General features: G+C 31.3%; 1 protein-coding gene across 1 annotated transcript; it reads left to right on the top strand.

Annotated features, from left to right (window-relative positions):
- Positions 1-7,185: 7,185 nt before the first annotated feature.
- On the top strand, positions 7,186-25,114 carry LOC111714368 (uncharacterized). The gene is made up of 18 exons (XM_023489459.1): positions 7,186-7,586; positions 7,861-7,953; positions 9,531-9,594; positions 10,971-11,041; positions 11,299-11,946; positions 12,620-13,142; positions 13,589-13,688; positions 13,740-13,786; positions 14,756-14,819; positions 15,181-15,234; positions 15,783-15,866; positions 16,154-16,306; positions 16,372-16,435; positions 16,742-16,824; positions 17,473-17,535; positions 17,891-17,976; positions 21,831-21,937; positions 24,453-25,114. Exons 1-18 carry the CDS (start codon positions 7,195-7,197, stop codon positions 24,574-24,576), a joined length of 2,820 nt encoding a protein of 939 aa, XP_023345227.1. The 5' UTR covers positions 7,186-7,194; the 3' UTR covers positions 24,577-25,114.
- Positions 25,115-25,485: the final 371 nt, after the last annotated feature.

A 25,485-nucleotide genomic window follows, 5' to 3' on the forward strand; every position in this document is an offset into this window, starting at 1 on the left:
TTTTAGCTCTTTTTTTAAACTTTATCTCTCAATGAAATTTTGATCAATGACAGTTGTTCTTCTTAATAATTTACAGACTGTTTTTAGTCCAATTCTAACTGAATTTTTATGTATTTCAAAAATTAAATTGAATCATATAGTTGCTTGCAAAAATGTTATGAATTAATTAAATTAATTAACTATGATGATTATAACATGAAGGGTTAAACCATGGGTACTGGAATAGGGTAAGGTATTCATACAGTTCTAGTCTTGTCTAGCTTCTGTACCTTCCTACATCATAACCCGGTACAGGGCACTAAGTGGACACTGGTCCTAGAACTGTCTTGTAGGTGAGTATACGCATAATTGTGATTGGCACTTCTTCGGCGGTCTGAGAATTCTCCACCAATAGTTTTAATCAGTGACGTCAGAGGGTACAGATATTCCCCCCGTACCGTATCGACCTTTCATTCGTCGTGCGCGAGCCTCGTAGCGATACCCTATTCCAGTACCCATGGGGTTAAAGATCCACTGTAGCTAGTCAAATAAATAGAAGTCCTAAAGAAATCAAGTGTTTGACTCAAACTCTTAAAAGGAAATCCCTGTATCTCTGCAAATTAATGATGTAGACCTTTGATATTTCAAACTATGAGTTCTTTTATATCAAATATTCTAAAGTTGAAATATCATAGGTTTACACCATCAAGTTGCAAAGATATGGGGATCGGGAAATTAAAACTTGTATTTGTACCAAAACTTAATTCCTATAGATTTATGATTTTGGAAACCTATATAACCATTCAATAGAGTTGAGTAAACCTTTTAAGTGAATGATATCAAGTTAGTATTATTAATATTGTTATCAACTATGATTATTATCGTTAATAGATAGAGTTTTATGCTTTTTGTATGTATATTGAAGGTTTTTGGTACCTGGTTTAAGAGTAGGGGGGGGGGGGCAGTGAATTGTTAAAAAAAAGTGGCAACTTGTATGGAAGACTGATCAGTAAAACTTCCTGTTTTGATTCAAGACAGAATTCCAGTTTTAAAGATAGATACAGGGTGTCCCGCATCATATTAGACCGAGAACGGGTCTAAATTACGATTTTTGGGACTAATTAGAAAATTTCATTAGAATGAATCATTTTGAAAAATAACATAAGGCTTATATAAGAATTTTCTTGCGGAAAAGGATAAGTTTTTCGAGTATTAAGGGTTTATTTTGGTGTTAAAGATTGGAGATAATCTAATATGATATGGGACGCTCTGTATATAGATCAGATAGATAGAGAGATAGCTAGATATATAGAAAGGTGTTTGTATCGTATCCAGTCAAACTACCTGTGTTGTTGTCAGGCACAACCAAACAGGATTACGTGCGCATGCGCACAGCTAAAGCCTTGATTCACTTTCCCTTGCAATTCGATACACACAAACCTCAATTTTTCACCGCAAGATGTAGTTGTTTTTTCTTTTTTATTTCAATTTTCTCTTGGATAAATTAATAGGATGACTGTCCTTGAAATTTAGCAAATGAACAGACCTCTAATTATTTGCAAATGCAATGCAATAGATCCTAAACTGCTTTATAAAACTATTTAACTAATTAAAGTCTAAGTTAAAAATCTTTACTTGTAAAAGCTTTGTAATTTTGTTTGCGATTTCTACAAGAATATAATCCAATACTTTTTTCCAAGGAACTATCTGAGGACTTATTCCCCAGAATTTCCCTGATACATCTCTGATTTTGTGTCCCAAATTCGGTGAATTCTGGAGGAATAAGTTTTCGCATTCAAGTTAACTTTTTTGTGATAAATTTCTAGAGAAATTAATTTCGAGAATTTAATCTCCAATAAATATTCTTGAGGCAAAAATATCCAAATCTTAGATTAAGAAAATATGTTGCTCTCAAAAAAGGTAAAAATATTTTCATAGATTTTCTTATGGTTCGGTTACAGAGTTATTATGAATAACATAACAATCTCGAAATTTTGTCTCTGAAAAAATTCTTGATAATCTTAAGCAAAAATTCTCCAATAAAAGAAAGGATTTTCATGTAGTTTTCTCGGGAATTGGTACCTACATTTTCTAGTAATTTGGGGTATAATTGGGGAAAAAGATTTTACTGAATTTTACTCCACAACTACCAGTTATATTTTGGAGAAACAATCCACACAAAATAGGAAAGAATTTTCTTAAAGTTTTTCTCGAGGAGTAACACTAAGTCAAAAATGTTTTAACAGTGCTTGTTGATATCTTTCACTTTTGGAAAAGAAAAATCTTTTAAATTCATATTACCTCTGAATCTGAAAGAATATTAATAAGGCTTTCTGTAATTTATTCCTACTTTTATTATTAAAATTTTACTTTTTTTAATAATATGATAAAAAAATTCTAGAATGTAAATCTTGAATACAGGGCCGTAACTGAGAGGGAGGAGAGCCAGGGTGCACGCCCACCTGTCTTCCTTATACATGTATATATATGATATGGTGGAATCTTCTTATACATGTATATATATGATATGGTGGAATCTTCTTATACATGTATATATATGGTATGGTGGAATCTTCTTATACATGTATATATATGATATGGTGGAAGATTGAAATTGAGCAATGAAAAAGATTGAAATTAAGCAATGAAAAAGATTAAAATTAAGCAATGAAAAAGATTGAAATTATGCAATGAAAAAGATTAAAATTAAGCAATAAAATAAAAGGTTTAAATTAAGCAATGAAAAAGATTGAAATTAAGCAATGAAAATGATTGAAATTGAGCAATAAAAAAGATTGAAATTAAGCAATGAAAAAGATTGAATTTGAGCAATGAAAAAGATTGAAATTATGCAATAAAAAAGATTGACATTAAGCAATGAAAAAGATTGTAACGTTTCACAACCTAAAGGTAAAAAGTTAGTTTTTTCAAACAGAAAAATTAAAAATGTTCAAATAAGAATTTTTCAGTTTTTTTTTCTTCAAAAATGTAGAAAGTGAACACATTTAATTACAGAGAAGAAAAATATACAAAGTGTATAATTATTTACCGAGGAACAGAGTTTACAGAGAGCATATATATTTACAGAGGAATAGAGTTTACAGAGAGCATATATATTTACAGAGGAATAGAGTGTATAGAGAGACTATTTACAGAGGAACACAGTATACAGAAAGTATATATATTTACAGAGAAACAGAACATACAGAAAGTATATATGTTTAGTGAGGAACAGAGTATACACTGAGATATATTTACAATAAAAAAACATAGTAAATACAGCGTTGCCCCCGGATTTTTTTTTTATTTAGTAAAAAAAATTTTTTGAGTGTCCACACAAAATGCCAGCCTATTCGGTCAGCCACTTGGCCAGCTTTAGGCAACCTATATCTATGAATCTTTAGAAAAAAAAGAAAAAAATTTCGAACCCTATTAGCGTAAAACACTGCGGCCACCCATTTATGTTGAAAACATTTAACAAAAGTTGTCCGCAAAGAATCTAAGCCAAATCGGTCCAGTTGTTTGGCCGACAACATATATATATGAATGTCTTGTTTTAATATATAGATAATTATAATATTAACAATGTTTTATGTAATAATAATAAGGATGATGATAATGATAATAATGTCAATTTATAAAACAATAAAATATTTACTTTTACTTCTTTGTTTACGGTCACTGATTTGCGCAAAGCTCTGTAGTTAATGTACAATATTTGCATAATTATGCATTTAAATAAAATTCAAAAACAACCGTATATCATTACATTGACAACCCTATAGTTAGTGGGGTATAAAGTTTTTGTATTTATTTTTACTCATTTCTACCTGAAAAATATCAAACTTCAATTTATAATATAATACATATGCAAAGTCTACGACAAATTAATAATTATAAACCAAGTTATTCTAAAAAGCAAAACTTAAGGCTTTTTAACAAGTGAAAGGTATAAGAAACAAGAGAAATAGCTTCATCTTGCGGTGATAAACTGAACTTACAAACTACAGTATAGGTAAGAGAAAAGTGAACGATGGTCTAAATTGTAAAACCTTTATAAAGTAAGTGGTGCGCCTGCGTATGCGCATGTGATCCCAGATTCTGCCTTGGCTCTTGAAGCAACACTGGCAGTTGGCCTGGATTTAAAATATACGCATTTTATAATATTTTATAATTTTATAATTATAATATAATTTCTACGCAAATTTTTGAATAATTTATCATTTTATTTCTTACGCGCATTTTTTATCATTTTACATTACAATTATTTACAATTATTTACATTTCATTTCTTAACACACATTTTTATATATTATACATTACATTTCTTTACATTTAGACATGCATTTCTTGCTTCAGAAACGATGGAGAAATTAAGGTTTCAAATGTACATCGGACATGCCACTCTATAAATGGAGGGGCACTTGAAATTACGCATGTTTTTCATTTAAGTATAATTGCGTCGTATAATAAAAAATACCATGATATCCACAAAACTGCCGAACCCTTTTCATGAAACCCGGGTTTCAGTTCTGATTTTCATATCATACCGAAACCTAAATTGAAAACCTGGTTTCACAAATGGGGTCAGACAGTTTAGTAGATACCAATATTTTTGTAAGAAAATGCCATTTATAAGGGGAACCCCCCCCCCCTTCCTCAATTTACATTTAGACAAAATAGCCCTATCGGAATAGGGTTATAAATTATTCATAAATGATTTACAAAGCATATGCTTTCCTTTGCCCTTGGTTACTACAGAACCTAAAAATACAATTTTAGTGTTAACTGTTTACTTACACTGATACATTACTTTCGCTCCATTGAACATATCTGTTTATATACTTTGCTTGTCTGTTTGTGTCCAATAAACGTCATGACGGCTAAACCGATCGGCGATCAGGCCCAAATTTTGTCAGGGACCTCATGTGACCCCGGCCAGGGAATGTTAATGGATGATCAAAATTTCATAAAATTTTAAAAATCTGCGAACATTTTGATGGTTTTTGTTTAACAATGTACACAAAGAGAAAATGTTCACAATTGAAAAGAAGATGGGCTTGAAGGGCCCTGAAAGCCTAGTTAGGAAAAAAGTTACAATTACCAAAAATTTTACAGCATTTTCATTCAATATTTTTGAAATTTCTGTTTTATTTCTTTATTTTTTTTGTTATTTGTAAGCTTTATGAGAGCATAAAATTCTTGACTTTTCCTAAATATAGTTTATACAGGCCTACTTCCTAAAATAGACCTGTTTTTCTTTCTAGTTTTATACATTGCTTTGAATACCACTAAAAACTGTTAAATGATGATCCACAGCTGAAATTAGAGATAAGAGAATTATAGAGATCGATAATCAGCTAAAATATGAGATATTTTCCACAGCATGTTCTATTGTGTATGTAACAAATCTAGACGCGATTACTATACTCAAAGTCTAATAAAGAACACACTTATCTCTATCTCTAGCCAAAACTCAAGGCTCTCTATTCTCAGCCCAAACTCTAGGCTCTATATACGTCTGTATAAATCAGAGAATACTATTGAACTAACTTTATTTATATACAGGTGAATAAACTGACCGGGCTATCCCGGCAAGGTCAACGTACAGATAATTAAGATATTTACAGATAACATAGATAGCATTATACTTGATACAGAATATAGGGGGGGCCTGGCCCCCCTGCCCCCCCTAGTTGCGCGCCTGATTACAACTAACAGTTCATTTATTCGTTCAACAAAAGAAAGTCAGAAGTTTCTGTAAAGCTAATGAGAAACTAATATCACCAATATTTGTTTCAGCTAGTTTTTTTCTGAGGTTTTCCATTCACATAACTCATAAAGAAATTAAGCAACCTTTTGAAAACTTTAAATAACACTTTGCATCAATATTTCATCATTATAAAATAGGCCGGTTAGATGCTTTCCAAAACTAAACAAAATGGCATGTGAAAAGAAAAAAATTTACTTTTCCCGCTTTCTCTTTTTCTTCTTGTCTCTTCAATTGACATTCCTGGTATGACTTTGTGACTTCCTTGCTCCAGAAGGGCCAATTTATTCGGTTACATTAATGCAATACAGCACATTTTTGTTCTTTACAATTGTTGCAATATTGTAATATTGCATATTGCAATACAACACATTTTCTTCATTTTTCTTCATTTATGATAAAACATAAAATTAAGATAGATATTAGGCACATTCCCAAAGAATTTTTCTTGAAGTGTCAACTTCCCAAGGGTATTTTCCCAAGAGGTAACTTCCCAAATGTGCAATTCCCCAACCGGCAACTTCCAAAGTCTGTCCTAGCCACACTTCTTGGCCCCCAGCCTGTTTTAGCTGCGGTGCTCGGCCCTAGCCCATCCTGACTGCAGCGCTGGTTCCCATTGCAGCCCGCAGCGCCTCAGAGGGCCTAACCTCATGCACCTCTGCTTCTTTAGTAAAAGTAAATTCAATCTATATGAAGCATAAAGTCTGATCGCATCAACCTTGTTGTACCAGCTAGTCCTGTCCATAGAGCGAGGTACAGTACAAACTGGGACCGGAAAGGTAGACCAGGCTCGGAAATTTAAATGAACTACGGCTGACAGTGACCTAACCTTTGGGAAGTTGCAGGCTGCAGCTTGGGAAATTGCACATTTGGGAAGTTACCTCTTGGGAAATTGTCACTTGGGAAGTCGCCCTTAGGAAAAAGCCTTTGGGAAAGTACCTAACACTTAAAAAAACATTTAAAATTTGAATCTTACGTACAGTTTACTTTTGTTTAATGTGATATCAATGTACTGTGTTTGTGCTTTATATATAACTGGCCATTTAATCTCAAAGTTGTATTATAAATATATGTAAAGTATGACGGCTGAGATTTGATATAGGATGATTACGAACTCAGTATAGGTTGGGTTGCTCTAGAGTAAAGATGTGGCTGCAATCTGTTAAACTAGTTTTAGTTTAGTGCTAAGAGAGATATACATATAAATTAAAACATTGCTAAAAGTTATTTACAATACATATATACATACATACTTTTTTTTAACTTGTAAATTGGAAATAATAATTATGGCATAAACTTTAAAAAACAAATTAATAAACTTTTTAATTCTACAATTAATTATCCTGCACTGAATCTTATTTTTGTAAATTAATTTATCATCAGAAATATTTCTAATACTTGCAAATCATTTAAAATGTCTAAATGTTTACAGATTTTGAATTTCTATGGCTGAGCAGCCTAGAGAAGAAAGAAAAAATGTACCAGAAGAAGAAACATCATCAAGTGAAAACATTACATGTATGAGTAGAGCTTTTAATAGTATGGACGAAGCAAGTACTAGTATGGGTGGAGATGGTACTAGTATGGGTGGAGATGGTACTAGTATGGGTGGAGATGGTACTAGTATGGGTGGAGATGGTACTAGTATGGGTGGAGATGGTACGGGTGTGCGTAGAGAAGGAACTAATATTGGTGGAGAAGATACTAGTTTGAGGGGAGAAGAAACTAGTATGGATGGAGAAGGCACCAGTATCTGTACTGTATGTGAAGAGGCCATTGATAAACCTAGAGTTCATTACGGTGGAGTCTGCTGCTACAGCTGTAGAGCATTTTTCAGGTTATTTTATTAATCATAATTCATCTTTTATCTTAGATTTATCTCTTTTGTGTGTTTGCTTTAAAACAAACATCTTTTACATTCATCAATTATTAATCAATTATTAATTATTATTGGTAAATTTGAGATTTCATTCAATGCTCAATGAGACAGCAAATCATGATTATTGAAAATTCATAATGTTCATCTTAAAAAATCTAAATTTTCAGATTTCACATTCTAAAATTTTACCACTTGACTCACAATTGTTAAATTAAACCTCACTATTTTATAGACGAGCTACAAAGCGTGGAATAGATACTTACTGTATGCTTGGAGGCAACTGTAATGTTAAACTTGAAGAGAGAAAACAGTGTAATGCTTGCAGGTTATTATTTATGCAATTAGATTGTATCTACAACTTTCAATAATTATGGGGACTGTAAAAAATTTGAAATAGCCCATATCTTTTTTTGTGACAAAAGCTAAAGATCTAAAAACTTTATTTTTGAAAAGGCCTTGAAAAATGGATGTAGAAGAATGTGCAACACTTTGATATTTGTTTAAAACAAAACTATTAAAGTTATCGAGATAGTTTTTTTTAATGAGCCGGCCTTGAAAAATTAGGCTATAAACATGCATTTCAACTCTGTTACCTATTCTATGGCCCTTTTCTGGGGGGGGGGGGGGGCATGGGACTGCCCCCAGGCTATAAACAGATTCAGAACTCCCAGCCTTTATAGGTTTAAATGTTGTGTGACAAGCTGTAAATTAGGAGTGAACTCCTAATGTATATATTCTGATTATTACACTCCTCAGAATATATATATTCTGAAGAGTGTAAGCTAGTGTGCTGTTTAAACTTAATGCGGATGACGCTACAGTCATTCATGACAATCACGTATTTTTTCAATATTTTTAATAATTTAAATTCCTAAAAATCATTTTCTTTAATTATAGCTTTGAATCAAATACAAGCTTTTCTTTAGATAAATGGGGAAAAGCCAATTATCCTTTTTCAGTCAAAAGTTTCAAGGTTCCATTGTAAATTTGGGAGGCCTCTCTTTAAATTTACAGAAGGTCACTTGAAATGACGCTTGGGGATGTTAACATTTTCATTTTTTAGATAAAAGATCGTTTCATTATGAAAATGACGACAAAAAATCGAAAACGAAACGATCGTTTTTAAAAACAATCATATTTTTAAATTTTGTGTTTTAAAAATGGTTGTTTTGAAAACAATCGTTTTTATAAAACTTTTTGTTTCGTTTTTGAAAAAAAAAATTACATGCAAGGGTCTTCATTAATGATCGTTAGCGAAGAGAGGAAACTGACCTGAAGTTCATATGTACTTATGATTGAGTGGTTTTTAAGAAAATACCTGGAAGTTTTAGTTCCCTAGCTCACAACTGTTTAACTTTATGTAAGACAACATCCAATAAAGTTGCATGTAATTTCTTTCTTCAAAAACAATCGTTTTTCCAAACACTACCCTTTTTTATAAAGTTTGTTGTTTTGTTAATGATCCTTAATGACAACCCTTTGTTAACGATCGATATCTATGACCCTTCGTTAACCATCGTTAACATAATAGTCAATAATTTTTTTTTTTCAAAAGCTATCGTTTTTTAAAACAATGCATGGTATAAAAATGGTCGCAAATCGTTTTTAAAAAACGATCAACAAACCTAATTTCGCTTACAGTCCCTTTAAATGTTTTCCAAATCGCTGATCAAATATTTTTACTAGATCAGATATATAATCAATATAATTTATCCTTTAATCCCTTGTTATATTAAACTAAAAGATTTGTTTGAACCAGTATCACTGTGGATTCTCTACAAAAATGGTGACTTTCTCCTAAAAGCATATGAAAATTATCCTAATTTAAACAAGTAAATCTAGAAAACAATATCTTCCACATTATTCATTCATTATAAAGTTATGCTTACAGCCCTTGTTTAGGTATAGAAAATGCCAAAATGTTGGTATGAAGACTGGTCTTATCTTAAGTGATGAGCAAAAAAAGGTATTACCATATATTTTAGAGTTATTTTTTTTGGTGTTTGGTAAATAATTTCCCAAATGGTACTTTCCCAACACCAACTAACCCAGGCAAGTAATTTAGCCAATATTGGTTACCCAATTCCCCTGCAGTAACATTCTTTAATAAATTGAACAGCAGTTATGTATTAAAACACATTAAAATAATCTTTAATTTAATCAACCATTTTTTATTAAATACACAAACATTTCATTTAAGAAGAATTTTTTATTTTCAATTTTCCAACTTAAGATATGTGAATTCATTAGAATAATAGTAAAACAAAAAATAATTCTATTTTACTGCATGGAGAAAGTGTTAATAGAAGTTGTGACTGGGTAAATTAGGGGTTGGGGAAATCACTGGTTGGAAAATTGCCATTGGGAAGTTGCAATTGGAAATTAGCACATACAAGTTTTTAATTTTCTTAAAGGGAGTGTTTATGAAAATTGAAAGGGGGTATAAGCTAACTTAGAAAAATATTCTATCGTGAGGCACTATTAATCTTACTTCTTTCTGTTGCATCTATAAGAAGAAAACTGTTAAAAACAACTCATACAGAAGAATATAGCATCCATACAAATTTAGGTAGTTGTGATTTTAGACTCAGATCGTAAAAAAATCAATTTAAATCCAAACAAATAATGCAGATATTAAATTCTATACAGACTCATCGATTTTTTTTCAATGCACTCATATTGATATTTAATAATACTTTTTATTTATTTTATATATCCTGTAATTTTAACGATTATTAGATGGCCGCCAGGTGTCTCTGCTCTTGATGTTTCTGTGATCTCACATGAGGGAGAGACACCTAGTAGACAAAAAATCGTCATTTTAAGTGCATTATATACAAAAAAAATAAATATATTATGAAATATATTATGATCTGAGTCGAAAATTGCAACTTTCTGAATTGTTATGGATGCTACATTCTTTGGTATGAGTCGTTTTAAACAATTTTCTCCTTTTAGATGCAACAAATAGAAGAAACATTAGCAGCAATCACCATCGAACATTTTTCGACATAAGCCTATACCCCCTTTTTATTTTTCGCAACATTCCCTTTAACAATACCACCCAGGACTTACCAGAGTTAGAAGCATTCGGTTTCTTCTATTTGAAATCTTACGAGCTTTGGTCTGTAATCAACAATCTTTAAACTTACGGTTTTCTTTGTTTTAGACTTTTCATTCAAAATGTATTTGTCGGCAAAAAAGTATTTAATGAAAAAGGCTAAAAAATTATGTTTAATAGCAAAATTGTGATCGAAAGTCACATCTTTCTGGAATTTTGACAGAACCATTAAATCCACGTGATACATAAATTTCTCTATATATACTTCTTATCTATTGTAGGTCCGGTTCAAGATAAAACTTAAAAGAATAGGTTCTGATACTTGTGTAGTTCCCATGTTACATCATCACAGGCAAAATACTAAATATTGTTCATATGGATTGCATTATAAAATTACTGAGACAATAATTATTAATAATATGACAATCTTCAAACATTGTAAAACATCTTTTAGTAGTATTTTAATGTTATGGAAAAGGATTAACATATATGATTTTACTTGGTTAAACACATCATTGAGCATGACTTATTGCCGAAACTTAGTAATATTATTTTCTCATTAGAAATCTTACTTATTAATAATCATTTTATTTATTTATTGTTTTCTAGATCCCATATTCCATCCAAGGTGAAATCAAATCTAAACTTGAAATCTGGCATGGCTGCCTTTTTTACTGATCTGGCTACTTATCGGTCTAACAACCCATCATCAAGTTCTTATCTTTCTCTCAAACAAAACTTGAAATCTACCCCAACAGTTCTTAGTTCAATACCTACACCAGTGATTTGCACGACCTCTTCTGCAAAGCATAACAAAGAGATAATGTTACAAAATAATACATTTCAACATCAAGTCAATGAGAATAATGTGCCCTCACAAGCCTTTCCATTCAGGGAGGAACTTAACAGTAGTATGATTACTGATGTTACAATCAATCGATCTGAATCTTTGGGAAAAGAGGACAGAGCTTTAAGGAGATCTTTACAGGATAAAGTTAAACACCATGACATTTTCTTAAAGCTCCAACCTCGACCTAAAGTAACAAAACTTACAAATCCATTTTCTGATGGGTTTCATTTTGCCCAAGAATCAGAGTCAAGATGGACTGGAAAATCCAGTAGTGGAAGAATTTACAAGAATCCTCCTGTAAAATGTTCTCCTCGGGCTTACCAGAAAATAGCAACAGTTATTAGGTCTCCTATTGTTAATTCCTCTATTCCTTCATCTACACTCACCTCTAAAGATTTATCCAAAAGGTAAATTCAAAGCATTTTTTTACATTTAATGATAACTTGAAAACTGTGGACTAGGAAGACAAGATAAAAGCATTACCTATTTAATTTCTTTAAAGGGACCATTCACTTATTTGGATAATTTCAGGGTAAACTAAACAGCCTATTCAAAGTTGAATGGTATTAGTCTTACTTTTCAAAGACAACTGTGGCCAGGAAAAAAGCCAATTTTTCGTTCTGAATTTGAGTGCAAAGTTATGGTACCTTTCTCAGAAATAGTATATTAGACGTTTTTCAGCAACAGTAGTTCAATAAAATTAAATTTTATCATATTTTAATGTCATTATGTGTTAGTTATTATATACTAAAATATGAAAACTTTTGATATTTGAGTTAGCAAGAAATTATTAAATGGTCCCTTTAAACAAAGCAAATATATTTACTAGCATGTAATTATATTATTCATCAGTATTAAAATGGGTCATTTTACGCAACACAATTGGTGTGTTTCATGTTCATCGGACTAAAGTCAAAACTTGGGTGTAAAAGCTGTTTTCCTATTCCAGAATTTTCTGGTTCTGATTGTAGTTACTTTATGAAATTGATTTTTATTGCTTCAGATAAATTTGCTAGTATTGAAAAAATATGTTTTTATTTATACAACTATTGTTGTGTGCAAGATAAACCCCTATTTCAGTTCAAAAGCTTTGGTTGGAAGAAGATGCCAGAGTTGGAGAGGTGAATCAAGCTCTGATGAAGAAATGACGAAAGCTTACTCAGCAAAAACACAAACGGTAGATTTGAGACATACCGTCAAAATGGCGGAAGCTATTGATAATCAAAGGCTCCCAGAGTCCTCTTACAGTTGCGGCTGTACAGGACTAACCAACTCAGATTTTTGCAACACTTCTTCTCAGATTAACAAATCAACTGATTGTCAAAATATTGACACTTTATTCAATCCAGTTGTAAATACTAATTTTGCAAGAGATATTGACAACCAGCCTTCCAAAGAATCTAACCTTTCACCAGAGGTTATTCATAGTACAGTTATCATGAATCCTTCACATATTCCAAATTCAGCAGCAGAAGCCCTTGGAAATAATAAGTCCAAAAAAAACTATAGATCAGTTTATGGGAGGAAAAAAGAGGAATGTACGGGAGGGTCTTACGAAGAATTTATGAAGATTAACACCTCATTAGACGACCTCAAGCCAGAGGTATTTCCAAACAATATGTGCTAATTGTAAAATGTTGTTTTTGCCATAATAATTTTAATTTGAAATCATGAAATTAAACAGGAAACCTGTATTAAACTATTAAAGGTCCTGTAAGTCTAATTTCAAGTCAACCTCCATGCAAAGAGGCCAGTTTCTGATTTTTAGCAGTGCCCTTGTCTGATCAAGCATAAATTAGAAATGCATGACTTTGTTTATTTGACCTGTTTTTTTAAATTGTGGTTTCTCTGCAAAAGCGATTTGCTCATCTTTTGCTTTTACAAAATGATGGAGAAATTCACAAAAGTTAACACTTCTCAAGTCAAAAATTTGTCATCTTCTACATTTTTATAGGACAAAAGTTATAAGGGTAACCTTATAAATTGACCATTTCTATTTTTGCATAATATACGTCACTTATAAATATGCTTACAGTTCCTTTGTAAAAGGTAGAGAATTCTGTCCTGGATAAAGTTATTCAAAAATATATGTTGTATCATCATAAGAAGTTTAGAAGGAATCAATTCTCAGACAAGAATGCAAATTCAGGTACCATTTGAAAATCTCATTATGTGGAGATTTATATATCTTGTTTTCTAGTGATGGGGAACAATCCTGTTCAAACTCACCTGAATCTTGAACTTCAGGTATTAATTGTTATTATTATTGTATCCTCTTGGGCATACGTCTCCTGATTTGGGAACTTTAGATTTGGATATCCTGAGCTGAAAACTTTAAAATGAGATATCCTTAATCTCGATCTGTTAATTAATTGGAGATAAATATCATGAGGAAAACAAGCCATACTTAATCTGGATATTAAGAGAAAGAGTGGATCAAGCATTAATCCCGACATCCCCCATTCTAAAGTTCCTAGCTCTGAATCCCGAGCGATAAACTATGGATTGGGATATCATTTATCCCGATGGGTTAATAAATCGGGAGATTTATAAGAAGAGAGAAGAAGATTTTTTAATCTGGAGATTAGGAAATAGAGTGGATCAAACAATAATCCCAATATCCACCATTGTAAGGTTCCCAGCTCTGAGTCCCAAGCTGAAAACTTTAGAATGTGATATCCTTAATCCTGATGGGTTAATTAATCTGGAGATCAATAACAAGAGATAAGAAGTATTATTTAATCTGAAGACTAATAAAAAGAGTGCATCAAGCATTTTTCCCGATATCCCCCATTCAAAAGTTCCCAGCTCCGATCACACCCCCCCCCCAGCAGGAATAGGGTTAATCTGAATATCCAATATGGACACTTTTAACTTCTTACTCTTTTTCTCCCTTTTTCACATCCCTGCAAGATTTCGACCAATAAGAGTTCTCTCATAAAATTGCGCTCTAAATTAAAATTTTTTTCTGATTTTGATTGGCTGTTTGGGATTCTGCCTACGCCACTCAATTGGTTGAATTTTACACACTTTTCAGGATACAAACTAAAGATAAAGTTAATCTTGAGATTAATATGGATAGGAGATCAAGCATTGATTGCATCCACAGTTCTATAGTTTTCAGCTCTAATGGCACAATTTATCAAAGCAATCTTGGGCAGGTCTTAACTCTGTAATGATCAGTTTGGGACCCAAATTGTATTTTGTGTTTTTTAGGGTCCAGGATCTTTACAAAGAAGTGTTCTTATGATGAAAATTCAAGATCAAGATCTGTCTAAAGGTATACATTTTTAAATAGATTGAACCCTCTTTTATTTTGACAATTATTGACAACAATTATAAAGATATCTAGCTTACCAAACTTTCAAGGTCCCATCAGACCATGCATGGAAGTTCCGATTTTACAAGAACTTTTAAATACAAGAAGGAATAATTCATAAGTTGAAGAATTCGAAGTTTACATAATAACTGAAATGATAAATATGTTATATATATATTTGTGCAATATTTTGCATTTTTTTCTTTCTTTTATAAAACTATATACATACATATTCAAAATGTCTTAAAAAATTAAACTACACCATTTATATATGTATGTACATTTTAGTGTGTGAATAAATCTTTATAATTTAATAAATTAGTTTGCACCTCAGACAGTACTCTGGAAAACAGTGATTTTCAAGATCAGCATGAAGGAAATTTAACAAAGCAAAATTACAATTTGATTTTTGTAAATTAATAACATTGTAATCAGGGTTGTTAATCATTTTTAAAAACGATCAAAACACTATCCTTTTTTGCTTTGCTTTTCGTTATAACGAAGAAATCACTCGTTTTTATGTTTTTAAGAAATGAAAAACAAAACTACGATACAATCGTTTTTCCTAAAACGAAATTGAGTTTAATGACAAATAATTTAAATTTTTTTCAGGAAGATAAGTTATTAAATGTTGTCTTAATTTTTAATCAAAATAAATTACCTCACTGTTTTCTGAACTAAGGTTTTTTTATATAAGGCTTTTCAGACTAAAAAAATATATTTTGTATGATAAAATTTTAAACAAAGAACTAAAAGTTTTACTTACTAATTTTTTTATTTTAAAAATGATACTTTTAAACATGACTGTTTTAATTTTCGTTTTTTCTTCCTTGTGAACAAAACGAAATTATTTGTTTTCCAAAAAATAGAAAAACAATTCCTTTTTGTAATTAACATTGTCACTGGTTAAATTGAAATTAAAAGACTCAGATATTTTGGAATTTGTTTTGAGCATTGGGGTTCCAACCCTACTAGACCTATATACTGCAGAGGAATTCAAATTCTTAGGTATGTAATTTTTGTTAATCTTGAAAAATTTAAACTTTATGCAAAACGTTGCTATTTAATTTTATCTGGAATTTGATTCTCACTAATAGCACAATTTCTAAATTAGCTAAACTCCTTATTGTTCTTCCATATTTACTGTTCAAAGCAAACTAGATAGTTTATTGACGTAAAACAAATAGCACCATTTAACAAAACAGTGTATTATTTCAATTGAGGTTCAACCCTCTTATTCCTTTTCTCCTTCATTCATATTTACACACAACTTTTACTAAAATGCATAATTTTAGAATATCAAACTCAATGTTTCTGGAAAAGTTGGTCAAGGTTCAACCTGGGCTCTCAGGTTATGAGTGTATATAAAAAGTGGTGTTGCTCTGAAGGAGATCTTTCTCCATGGATGATGATTTTGTTTCATAAGCAATTAAGAGAAAGACATGTGGGTAAGTAATTCCTCTGTTGTTAATTCTTTTATTTTGATATTTTCATCCAATTAAATCTTTTTCAGCTTTCATGGTTGAAATTGATGATGAGTCTAGATTAACTGAAAATGATTGTATCACACTTCTCAGGTATACAATCTTTATCTTTGCATATCTTTAAGTATATACTTGTCTGTCTGTCTGTATGTTTGTGTCTAATAAACGTAGAAACGGATGTGCGGAAGGAGCCCAAAATTTTACATGCAACTCACGGAAGGTTTATGGCTGGTGGAAATTGAAAAATTTTGCCCAAAAAATGTTGACATTAATTTTTTTAAAAAGTTTACCAAATTTTGAGAACAATAACAACTTTCAAATTCAAAGCTGGAATTGTTTATAAAAAAACACAAAACGACCCTAAAGCCTAGAAAATTTAAAATTAAGTTTATTTTTCAGAGGAAATGTGAAGTCAGCTGGATACCTTTTTACAGCTTGGAATTACCTACAAAATGCAGAGGACCAAATGGTCTATGCCATGGGTAAAAAGAAATAACTTCTAAGGGAGTGTTCGCAAAAAATTTGTTTGAAATTAAATTGATTTGTTTTACAATCCGAGTAGAATATTGGAAATTTCTGAATTTGTATGGACTCTTCATTCTTCAGTATAAGTCTTTTTTAACAATTTTCTCCTTATATATGCAACAGATATAAGTAAAATTATTAGTGATCAAAAGCGATTATTTTTTGCAGTAAGCCTGACCCCTTTTTATTTTTTGCAAACACTCCCTTTAAGTATGCATGACAGAGCTAGGGTTTCCAGCAAAATGGAAAAAAATTAGCTTCGCTAAAAATTAGCATTTTTTGCATTTCTTTTGTATACATTAAATCAATCTATTTTTCGCCAAATTTGGTTCAGTCCTCAGAAAGGTTACTATAAAAGGAAAATAGAAGAATGTTGTGCAACTTATCGGTTGTACTTCTGATGCATGTGTATTATCTCTATTTAACCCTATCTTTGCTGGGGTACTTGAAAACCACCTAGCAGGAATAGGGTTAAGTATTTGTTCCGCACTAGGCACTTAGTTTAGAATTTTAATGCAGTTTTGTTTCATAAAATGTAAGGTAATGCATCTATGCATAATCATGATTTTGAAATGATATATTTGTTTACATACCCTTAATTGAAGGAAAAGATGATTACAGCTTTGTGCTAAATGTTCCGAAGCCACCATTAAAACGAATGTTTCAAGGTAATTCAAACAAATTATTCATTTTCATTTATCCTGAGCTGAGTCCTGATCGCTTGATCTAGTTATTCACATTGGGCACTTTTGAAGGTTACAGAAAATCTCTTTGATCTCTTGATTTTCTCTGTTTCCTCATTGGTTAAATGTAAAATTTCTTGGCTTCTGATTGGCTGTTCGTTTGCTGAACTTCAGATGATATAGAATAAAGATTATCAAATAATTGAGATCAACGTTTGATCTCGATATCCACGATTTAATAATTCCCAGCTCTATATTTTCTAGACATACCTAAATCACAATGTATTATTGATAACTTTACCTTTCTAAAAAAGATCATTGTTTGAATGGGTGTCCTTAGAAATTGGTTTAGAGGAGGGAAAGAGTACTCTCCTATTTGAGATTCTGGAAGGAAACACAAACAAACCATTCCTAACTGATCGAAAGGTAATTGTTGTCCTTCTTTTTAACACTTTATTCCTAAAGTAATTCAAAAAAGTTATCAAAATCTGACAACTGAAAGTGGGTCAAAACAAAGATTTAGTTTGTTTCAGGAAAAAAGTAGTCATTCAGGCAGTGTGCCGAGAACTCAGGCATTTAGTTTAAAAACCGTCTGCTTCTATAGACATTCTAATAAGAATACACGTTGATAATTAATCTAGAAAAAACTAAGGATATTAATCCTATTCCTGCGGAGAGGGGGGTCAAGTTGAACCCCCCCCCCCTGTAGTTTTTTTTACATAACTCAAAAAGTATTGGTCTGAGGCTGTTGACATTTTCTGACTTTTCCTAAATACCCAAAGCCCTCCCTTTAGGCCTAAAACTGGCTTTATACTAAATGCCTGAGTCCTTAGGCACACTGCCTGAATTACTATTTTTTTCCCATAACAAACAAAATCTATGTTTTGACCCACTTTTAGTTGTCAGATTTTGATAACTCTTAGCTTTTAGGAAATCCTATGACAAGTTTTACAAAGAAATTTTTGCAAATTATGTGCATATGTCGTTTTAGACATTTAATATTTTTTAATCTAGAAGACATATTTGTGTAATTTGTATAATCAAATAATGTCTGATTTTATAATGATTTAAATCTGAATTTTTAAGTTAAAATTTCCAACTACAAAAGTGTTTTATCCTTTTTACTTTTATATTAAAAGTTTAACTTTTATTCTTTACGCTAATATCTCTCAGAATAGTTTCTAAACATTTGATTTTCAAAAACTTAACATTCTTTTATAGAGTCGAGTGTATGGCAATCAGGGAGTAAGGAATAGAAGGGAGTTCGCCCTACCATATNAGGGAACATACTGTATTAATGTACTCTACTGCATATAATTTGTGAACATTTACATGATTTGTACACTTTTAACTCCCTTTCAGGCTGAAAGGGACTACAAAAATTCATACCGAGAGATTCTTTAAATTCCCCTCTAACATATATTCAATTCTCTATGGCAAGAGCCTAGCTTAAAGTTGGTTTTAAGTTTTCCAGACGTCAAAGTTTTAAACGTTGGATGGCAATTTACAGTGTAAATGATTAAAGTATGAAAAGGTTGTACTATTCATTGCCAATCAAAGATAAATGTCCAGAGCTGGGAACTTTAGAATGGATAAACTTTAATCCTGACTTCTTGATCCGAATATCCAATGTGGAAACTTTTCATTTTTGTCCTAATCCCCTCTTTTTCTCTCTCCTTGGATATCCGTTAATTGTTTTCTCCAATGAGAATATTTCTGTTCTCTCATTGGTTGCCCACTTTTATCTGTTTGGCTGCTACAGTTTCTCAGATGATTAAATATTAATTTGCATTTTATCGTTTTTCATACACTTTTAATGATTTCAAAGATTTATCTGTATTTATGAATTTTATTAATATACTTCTGAAAGTGTCACATACATGCCCAAACTGTTAGAGGAAAGAACCTGTCAAATCTTTCCCTGTATGATAATTGAAGGACTGCAGTATGGATTTGGTGAATCATATTGACGTACTAAGCTTAGGGGTGTCAGAAATGATTTTTTTTGCATTTTTTGAAAACGTCCCATAAACCTAAAAAAGTTTAATTTTGATAAAAAATTTTGTTCTGGATGAATGCAAATATCTATTAAAACTTTCTTAAACCGGCATATGTTTTCTATTTTCATTTAGTTCAGAGTTAGAGTTAAAATAAGTATTAAAAAATATTGCTTTATATCGAGTAGATATCCTTAAACATATCGATGTGAAACCTTTCAGAGAGTAGGACAGATTCTACAGAAAAAAGTTGCCAAATCAAACAGAATTTTTATTTTGAACAAAAATATTTAGAACTTATACAGAAGCTTTTCTGGGTTGCACTTTACTCTAGTTTTGCATAATTTTCATTTGTGTAAAACAGTATAAAAGAGATTATGTTTATATGATGATTCATTGGAGGGAGGAATGGCAAAAACACCAATTTGTAATTCCCAAATCTGTTTATGGAAAGTGATGGAAACAGGGTATACAGAGTGCTTCAGGGTACAGGGTACTACAATGTACTGCAAAGTACTGTGCTTTACTGGGGTATACCGGGGGGAGGGGGTAATAGAAACCAAACAGAATTTTTTATTTTAAATAAAATATATATGTAGAGTCAGAAGCACTTTTAAGCATATTTTCTTTATATATATATATAGTTTTTAATACTAATCAGCTGATCACTTAATGGAGGGAGGTAGGGCAACAACGCCCATTTGTAATCCCCTTCAATTATCATACAGGGAAATTTTCATCTTTCTAAACATCCCAGGGAAAGATTTGACAGGTTCTTTGCTTATTTTTATTTTTTTTTAATTAAACATCAAGTTATTTAAAATTTTGCAAAAAATTTTGCATATTTGAAATGGAATGATCACGAGGGCTTTTCTTAAATGTATTTTTTATTAATTTTTGAACCATTTTTTGCAAACATTTTTATTATATAACTAGATTTTGCATTTTTTTTGCAGATTCTAAAAGTAGAGCACAATTTGAGTGGGGAGGGGTCAGTGAATCCTGGTTTTCAAGTACCCCAGCAGGGATAGGGTTAAGAAATGTCAATATACTCAATAACTATTTGTTTTATAATCATAATCAAAATAATTTATACTAACTTTAGACCAAATTGTTTAGTTTATACTAGATCATAAAGATTATACTTCTAAAGGAACCTGGCTGGAACAGATATCAAATGAAACTTTTACTTAAAGAAATACTATATGCAGATGAAAATAATCTCTACATAAACATAATATGTTATGTACCATGTGCATTGTACATGTTTCACAAATACTTGGGAAGAATCCCTGGAATAGGCAGGTATTATATTGTGAGAACCCACCTAGTCTATAGAAACTAGAATTGCAATACAGGATGCTAGAAAAATGCTAAGATCTCACCTGCATATGAACAGTCCAAACAGAAAAATGCTTAAAATTGCAAAAATGTGCTAGATTCTTGAAACATATTGATTATTTTTATTTATATAGAATAGATTCTACTAAGAGTTGTACATATACACAAACATTTGAATTGCACATTTTAAAGAATTACTATCCTTNCCCTTATCTTTTTTTGCAAGACCTCAAATTTTCTGGCCTTTCTAACTATCACATGATTCTCACTTTTTCAGTGGAGAGAGGCGTCGTTATTAAGAACAAACAAAATTTTGATAACGAACAAAATCTTGATAACGAAAAAAATCTTGATAACAAACTAAATTTTGCATGAGAAATGCATTCATTCAGGAAAAAGAAAAGTTGGACGAATGATTTGTATCATTCAGAGAAATGAAAAAACTATAGTTTTTTTTACTGAACAAATGATTTTCTGGAACAATTTCTTGAATTCGACTTTATTGAACAAAAGATTTTAGTGAACAAACAATTTTACTGAACAATCAGTGGAAAAAAACACGAAAAAGATTGAAATGAGCAATATTTTTTGAACGTACATTTTTCATTTTTTGGAATGATCGAAACAAGAAAATTACAAAGATATGTAATTAATAAAGTAGCAAAGCCTATAGTTATACCTTTTTAAATCATGTGATACATTGTCTGTAAATCAAAATGCGCTTGTAAATAATTACGCAGAATTTATTCTATGATTAACCTAACCTAAATATGTCTGTAAATAAATACGTTATTCAGTAATTCCTGATTGAGTTGTACCTGGATTGATACAGGTCTAAAATCAGTTTTAGGAGTAGAGCATTTGCTACAGGGGTTTCATTTAACAGCATTCAATACAAATTTCGCCTCAGGATTATACAATGATAGTTGAATATGTTTCTAGATGTATTTTCTGATGACAGCGTTGGTTCTGTATAATCCTGAAACTCCTGGATTACAGGATAAGAAGATGGTTGAAACTATTCAATCTGAATACTCATCTTTACTAAGGTAAAATAGGATGGCGCTTACGGTCTCAACCCCCCCCCCCCCTAAATAGTTTTAAACTTTAAAACTAAGACCAAAAATTTCTTTTTAAAATTTGAATTGCTTGCCCATGTCGTAGCGTATAGAAACAGCTTACACATCATCCAAACTACACAAACACCAGGCTCGAATATATTATGAAGACGACATTCTATAAGTCCATTGAAGCCAAGAGGATACATATTTGTACAATTAAGATCCCTTGCAATACAAATTTGTGTCATTTTATAACGTAAATGTTTACAAAATTCTGTTTTGTTCACTATTGCCATCAGTATAGTTGTACTATGTACATTTAACATGCAATTAGTTTCTTGTTATTCTTTGTGATTATATAGTGGGCTTTTAGGGTGCTTCGCGCCCATCTTCTATTTCAATTGTGAACATGTTCATCGTAAATCAAAACAAAAAAAGTTCGCAGAATTCAACAAAAAATTTCATGGATTTTTAAAATTTTCAAGAATTCAATAAAAAATCTAATTTTGATGGAGGCAAATTTTTAAATTTTGTTCATTCATATAAACCTTCCTCAGGTCAACGTGAGGTCCCACACAAAACTTTGGCCCGATCAGTTCAGCCGTTTACACGTTTTTTATTCATTAAAATCTATAAAATCTATAATTTATGTAATGTTTCCATGATGATTGGTAAGGAAATTGTGATATTAAAAATCTTCAGTACAACAAAAACGACTCAATATGTGTGTTTGGCTTTTTTTGTTTTCATATTATATAATCTATATTTAAATTTGGCTTGTCTGGGTGTCTGTTTGTTTGTATCCAATAAAAACGTCAAAATGGCTTAACCGATCGGGCTCAAATTTTGTGTAGGACATCTAGGGTTTCCACGAAATGGCTAAATCTTTTGCGCAAAATTTGAGCTATTTTTGCACAAATTTTTCGTTGCGAACTTTTGCGCTATTTTTGCGCATGAAACGCAATGAGTTTTGCGCGGTTTTGCATAAATTTTTGCGCAATTTGCACAAAACCGGAAATATTTTTTGGGAAAGTTGCGCATGAAACGAAATTTTAGTTTTTCGCAATTTTCTTTGCGCAATTTGCGCAAAACCGCAAGTTTTATGCAAAATGTAACTTTTTAGGCAAATTGTCAAAAATTGATATTCTAAGCTTAGAATTAAACAACTGAAGATTTATTCCATATACAAAAAAATATTAACATACGAGTATGATAACGATTATACTACACTCAATTGGTTACTTCCAGTTACAAAAAGTTTAAATTAAAGGACCAAAATTAATAAAATAGAAATTAGAGAGTGTAAAACTTGGCAATATTTTAATCCTATTAAATAATTTCAAGTGACCCTTAAAAGCTTTGCCTAATCAAGTATGAATTATATTCTTAAATTTTTTTAATCAAATTTCTGAAATCTTTTTATCTCATATAAAATAATGCAAAAAAGTAACCAATGCCTGAAGAATCCACTTTTGGGAAATATGCATGTCCAAAACTAAAATTGTCGAGAAAATTGTGAGATTTGAACTCTTCTTAACTGTCATTGGTCAATTATGTAAAAGTGACCAATAGGAAGACATTCCAGAACAAGATTTTTCCAGAATTGAATTCTAAAAAACACACACTGTCACCAACCGTTTGATTTTTACGAAATTGCGGAATTGCGCAAAATTCTAGTTGCGGAATTGCGCAAAACTTGAGTTTCGCAAAAGCAGAATAGGGCAATTTTGCGCGAAATCATTTTTGCGAATGATTGCACAGATTGTTGTTTTTTTCGCGCAAAACTGATGCACAAATAAAGAAAAATTTTGCGTTTCGTTCCGCAAAAATTGCGCAAAATTTTTGCGAATGGAAACCCTAAGGACATCACATGACCCCAGGGAAGGTTTATGAATGATCAAAATTTAAAAAATTTGTGTTAAAAAGTTTTTTTATTTTGTAACATTTAAAATGTCTGGGTGTGTGTTGGTTTGTATCCAATAAACGTGGAAACAGCTAAACCGAGCGGGCCCAAGTTTTGTGTGGGACCTCAGGTGGCCCTGGAGAGGGTTAATGAATGAACAAAATTAAAATAATTTGCCTCCATTAAAATTCGATTTTTATTAAATATTTGAAAATTTTGAAAGAAAATTTTTTATAAGATCCACGAAATTTTTTTCTTTGTTTTAACATGTACTCAAAGAAACTATGTTCGCAATTTAAATAGAAGATGAGCGCAAAGCGCCATAAAAGCCTGGTATGTATAATATAAGAAATATTTAGTTCAAAAATTTAAATTGTTATTACCTTTTAACTTTAACTAATATTTTTTCTAAATCAAATATTTTTGCTTGTTAAAAGTGGCTCATATTAAAATCATATTAAAATTGGTTTCCCCACCTCGCAAATTTTAACTGTAATGCTTTCCCCACATCTGACATATATTAGTCACTTGAAATTACACCTACACAGTCCATTTAAGTTTCTTGATTATTTAATTTATAAACATTTTCTTATTGTTTAGGCGGCATCTCTCCCAGTTTTCTGAACAGTCTCTTGAGCAGTCCATGAGGGATGTGCATGCATGTATTCGTGGATTACCTATAATACAACAATGTATGGAATCTGTTCAGAAGAGGTCGTCTTGAGTGGGGAATCTGCCCCAACCGGCCAATTTTAGAATTGATAGGCCGTAGAGTAATAAAGATACAGACAGAACACTAGATGTCGTCTTTTCAAGATATATGGGGTTTTGTTCAAAACAACCAAAGGCAGAAGCACAAAGGAGCATGCTCTTACTCTGCCTAATAATTGAACGCGGCATACGGTTAACTCCTTTGGGTGCTGCCTCATGGTTATTGTGAAAAACTCCTAATTATTGAAACGACAAAATCTGGTATTCTATCTGTTTTGTTATTAATCTATGTGATAGGCAACTATGATTTTTTCATATAGAGCTTTTTGGCACCAAACAAATTGTGTTAACTTGTGCATATTCCAACATTTTAAATTTATATTCTATAAAACTTTGTGTTTATTAACCTATGTTAATCATACAAGAAAAACTGAACGTAAAAGTTAAGCGAAGGCAAATGTATGTTCAGCACACAACTTTGTAATTTGTAAATTTTAACCCTATTCCCGCTGGGGGGGGGGGGTCAATTTGCCCCCCCCCCCTGTAGTTTTTTTTACATAACTCAAAAAGTATTGGTCTGAGGCTGTTGACATTTTCTGACTTTTCCTAAATACCCAAAGCCCTCCCTTTAGGCCTAAAACTGGCTTTATACTAAATGCCTGAGTCCTTAGGCACACTGCCTGAATTACTATTTTTTTCCCATAACAAACAAAATCTATGTTTTGACCCACTTTTAGTTGTCAGATTTTGATAACTCTTAGCTTTTAGGAAATCCTATGACAAGTTTTACAAAGAAATTTTTGCAAATTATGTGCATATGTCGTTTTAGACATTTAATATTTTTTAATCTAGAAGACATATTTGTGTAATTTGTATAATCAAATAATGTCTGATTTTATAATGATTTAAATCTGAATTTTTA

This window comes from Eurytemora carolleeae, unplaced genomic scaffold (genome assembly GCF_000591075.1).
Source record: "Eurytemora carolleeae unplaced genomic scaffold, Eaff_2.0 scaffold1426, whole genome shotgun sequence".
Taxonomy (NCBI): domain Eukaryota; kingdom Metazoa; phylum Arthropoda; class Copepoda; order Calanoida; family Temoridae; genus Eurytemora; species Eurytemora carolleeae.

Coding starts and splice junctions, on each gene's coding strand:
- LOC111714368 (XM_023489459.1), top strand. CDS start 7,195: ATGGCTGAGCAGCCTAGAGAAGAAAGAAAAAATGTACCAGAAGAAGAA. Junction 13,689..13,739: donor AGACAAGAATGCAAATTCAG/GTACCATTTGAA, acceptor CTTGTTTTCTAG/TGATGGGGAACAATCCTGTT. Junction 17,536..17,890: donor ATTAAAACGAATGTTTCAAG/GTAATTCAAACA, acceptor GGGTGTCCTTAG/AAATTGGTTTAGAGGAGGGA.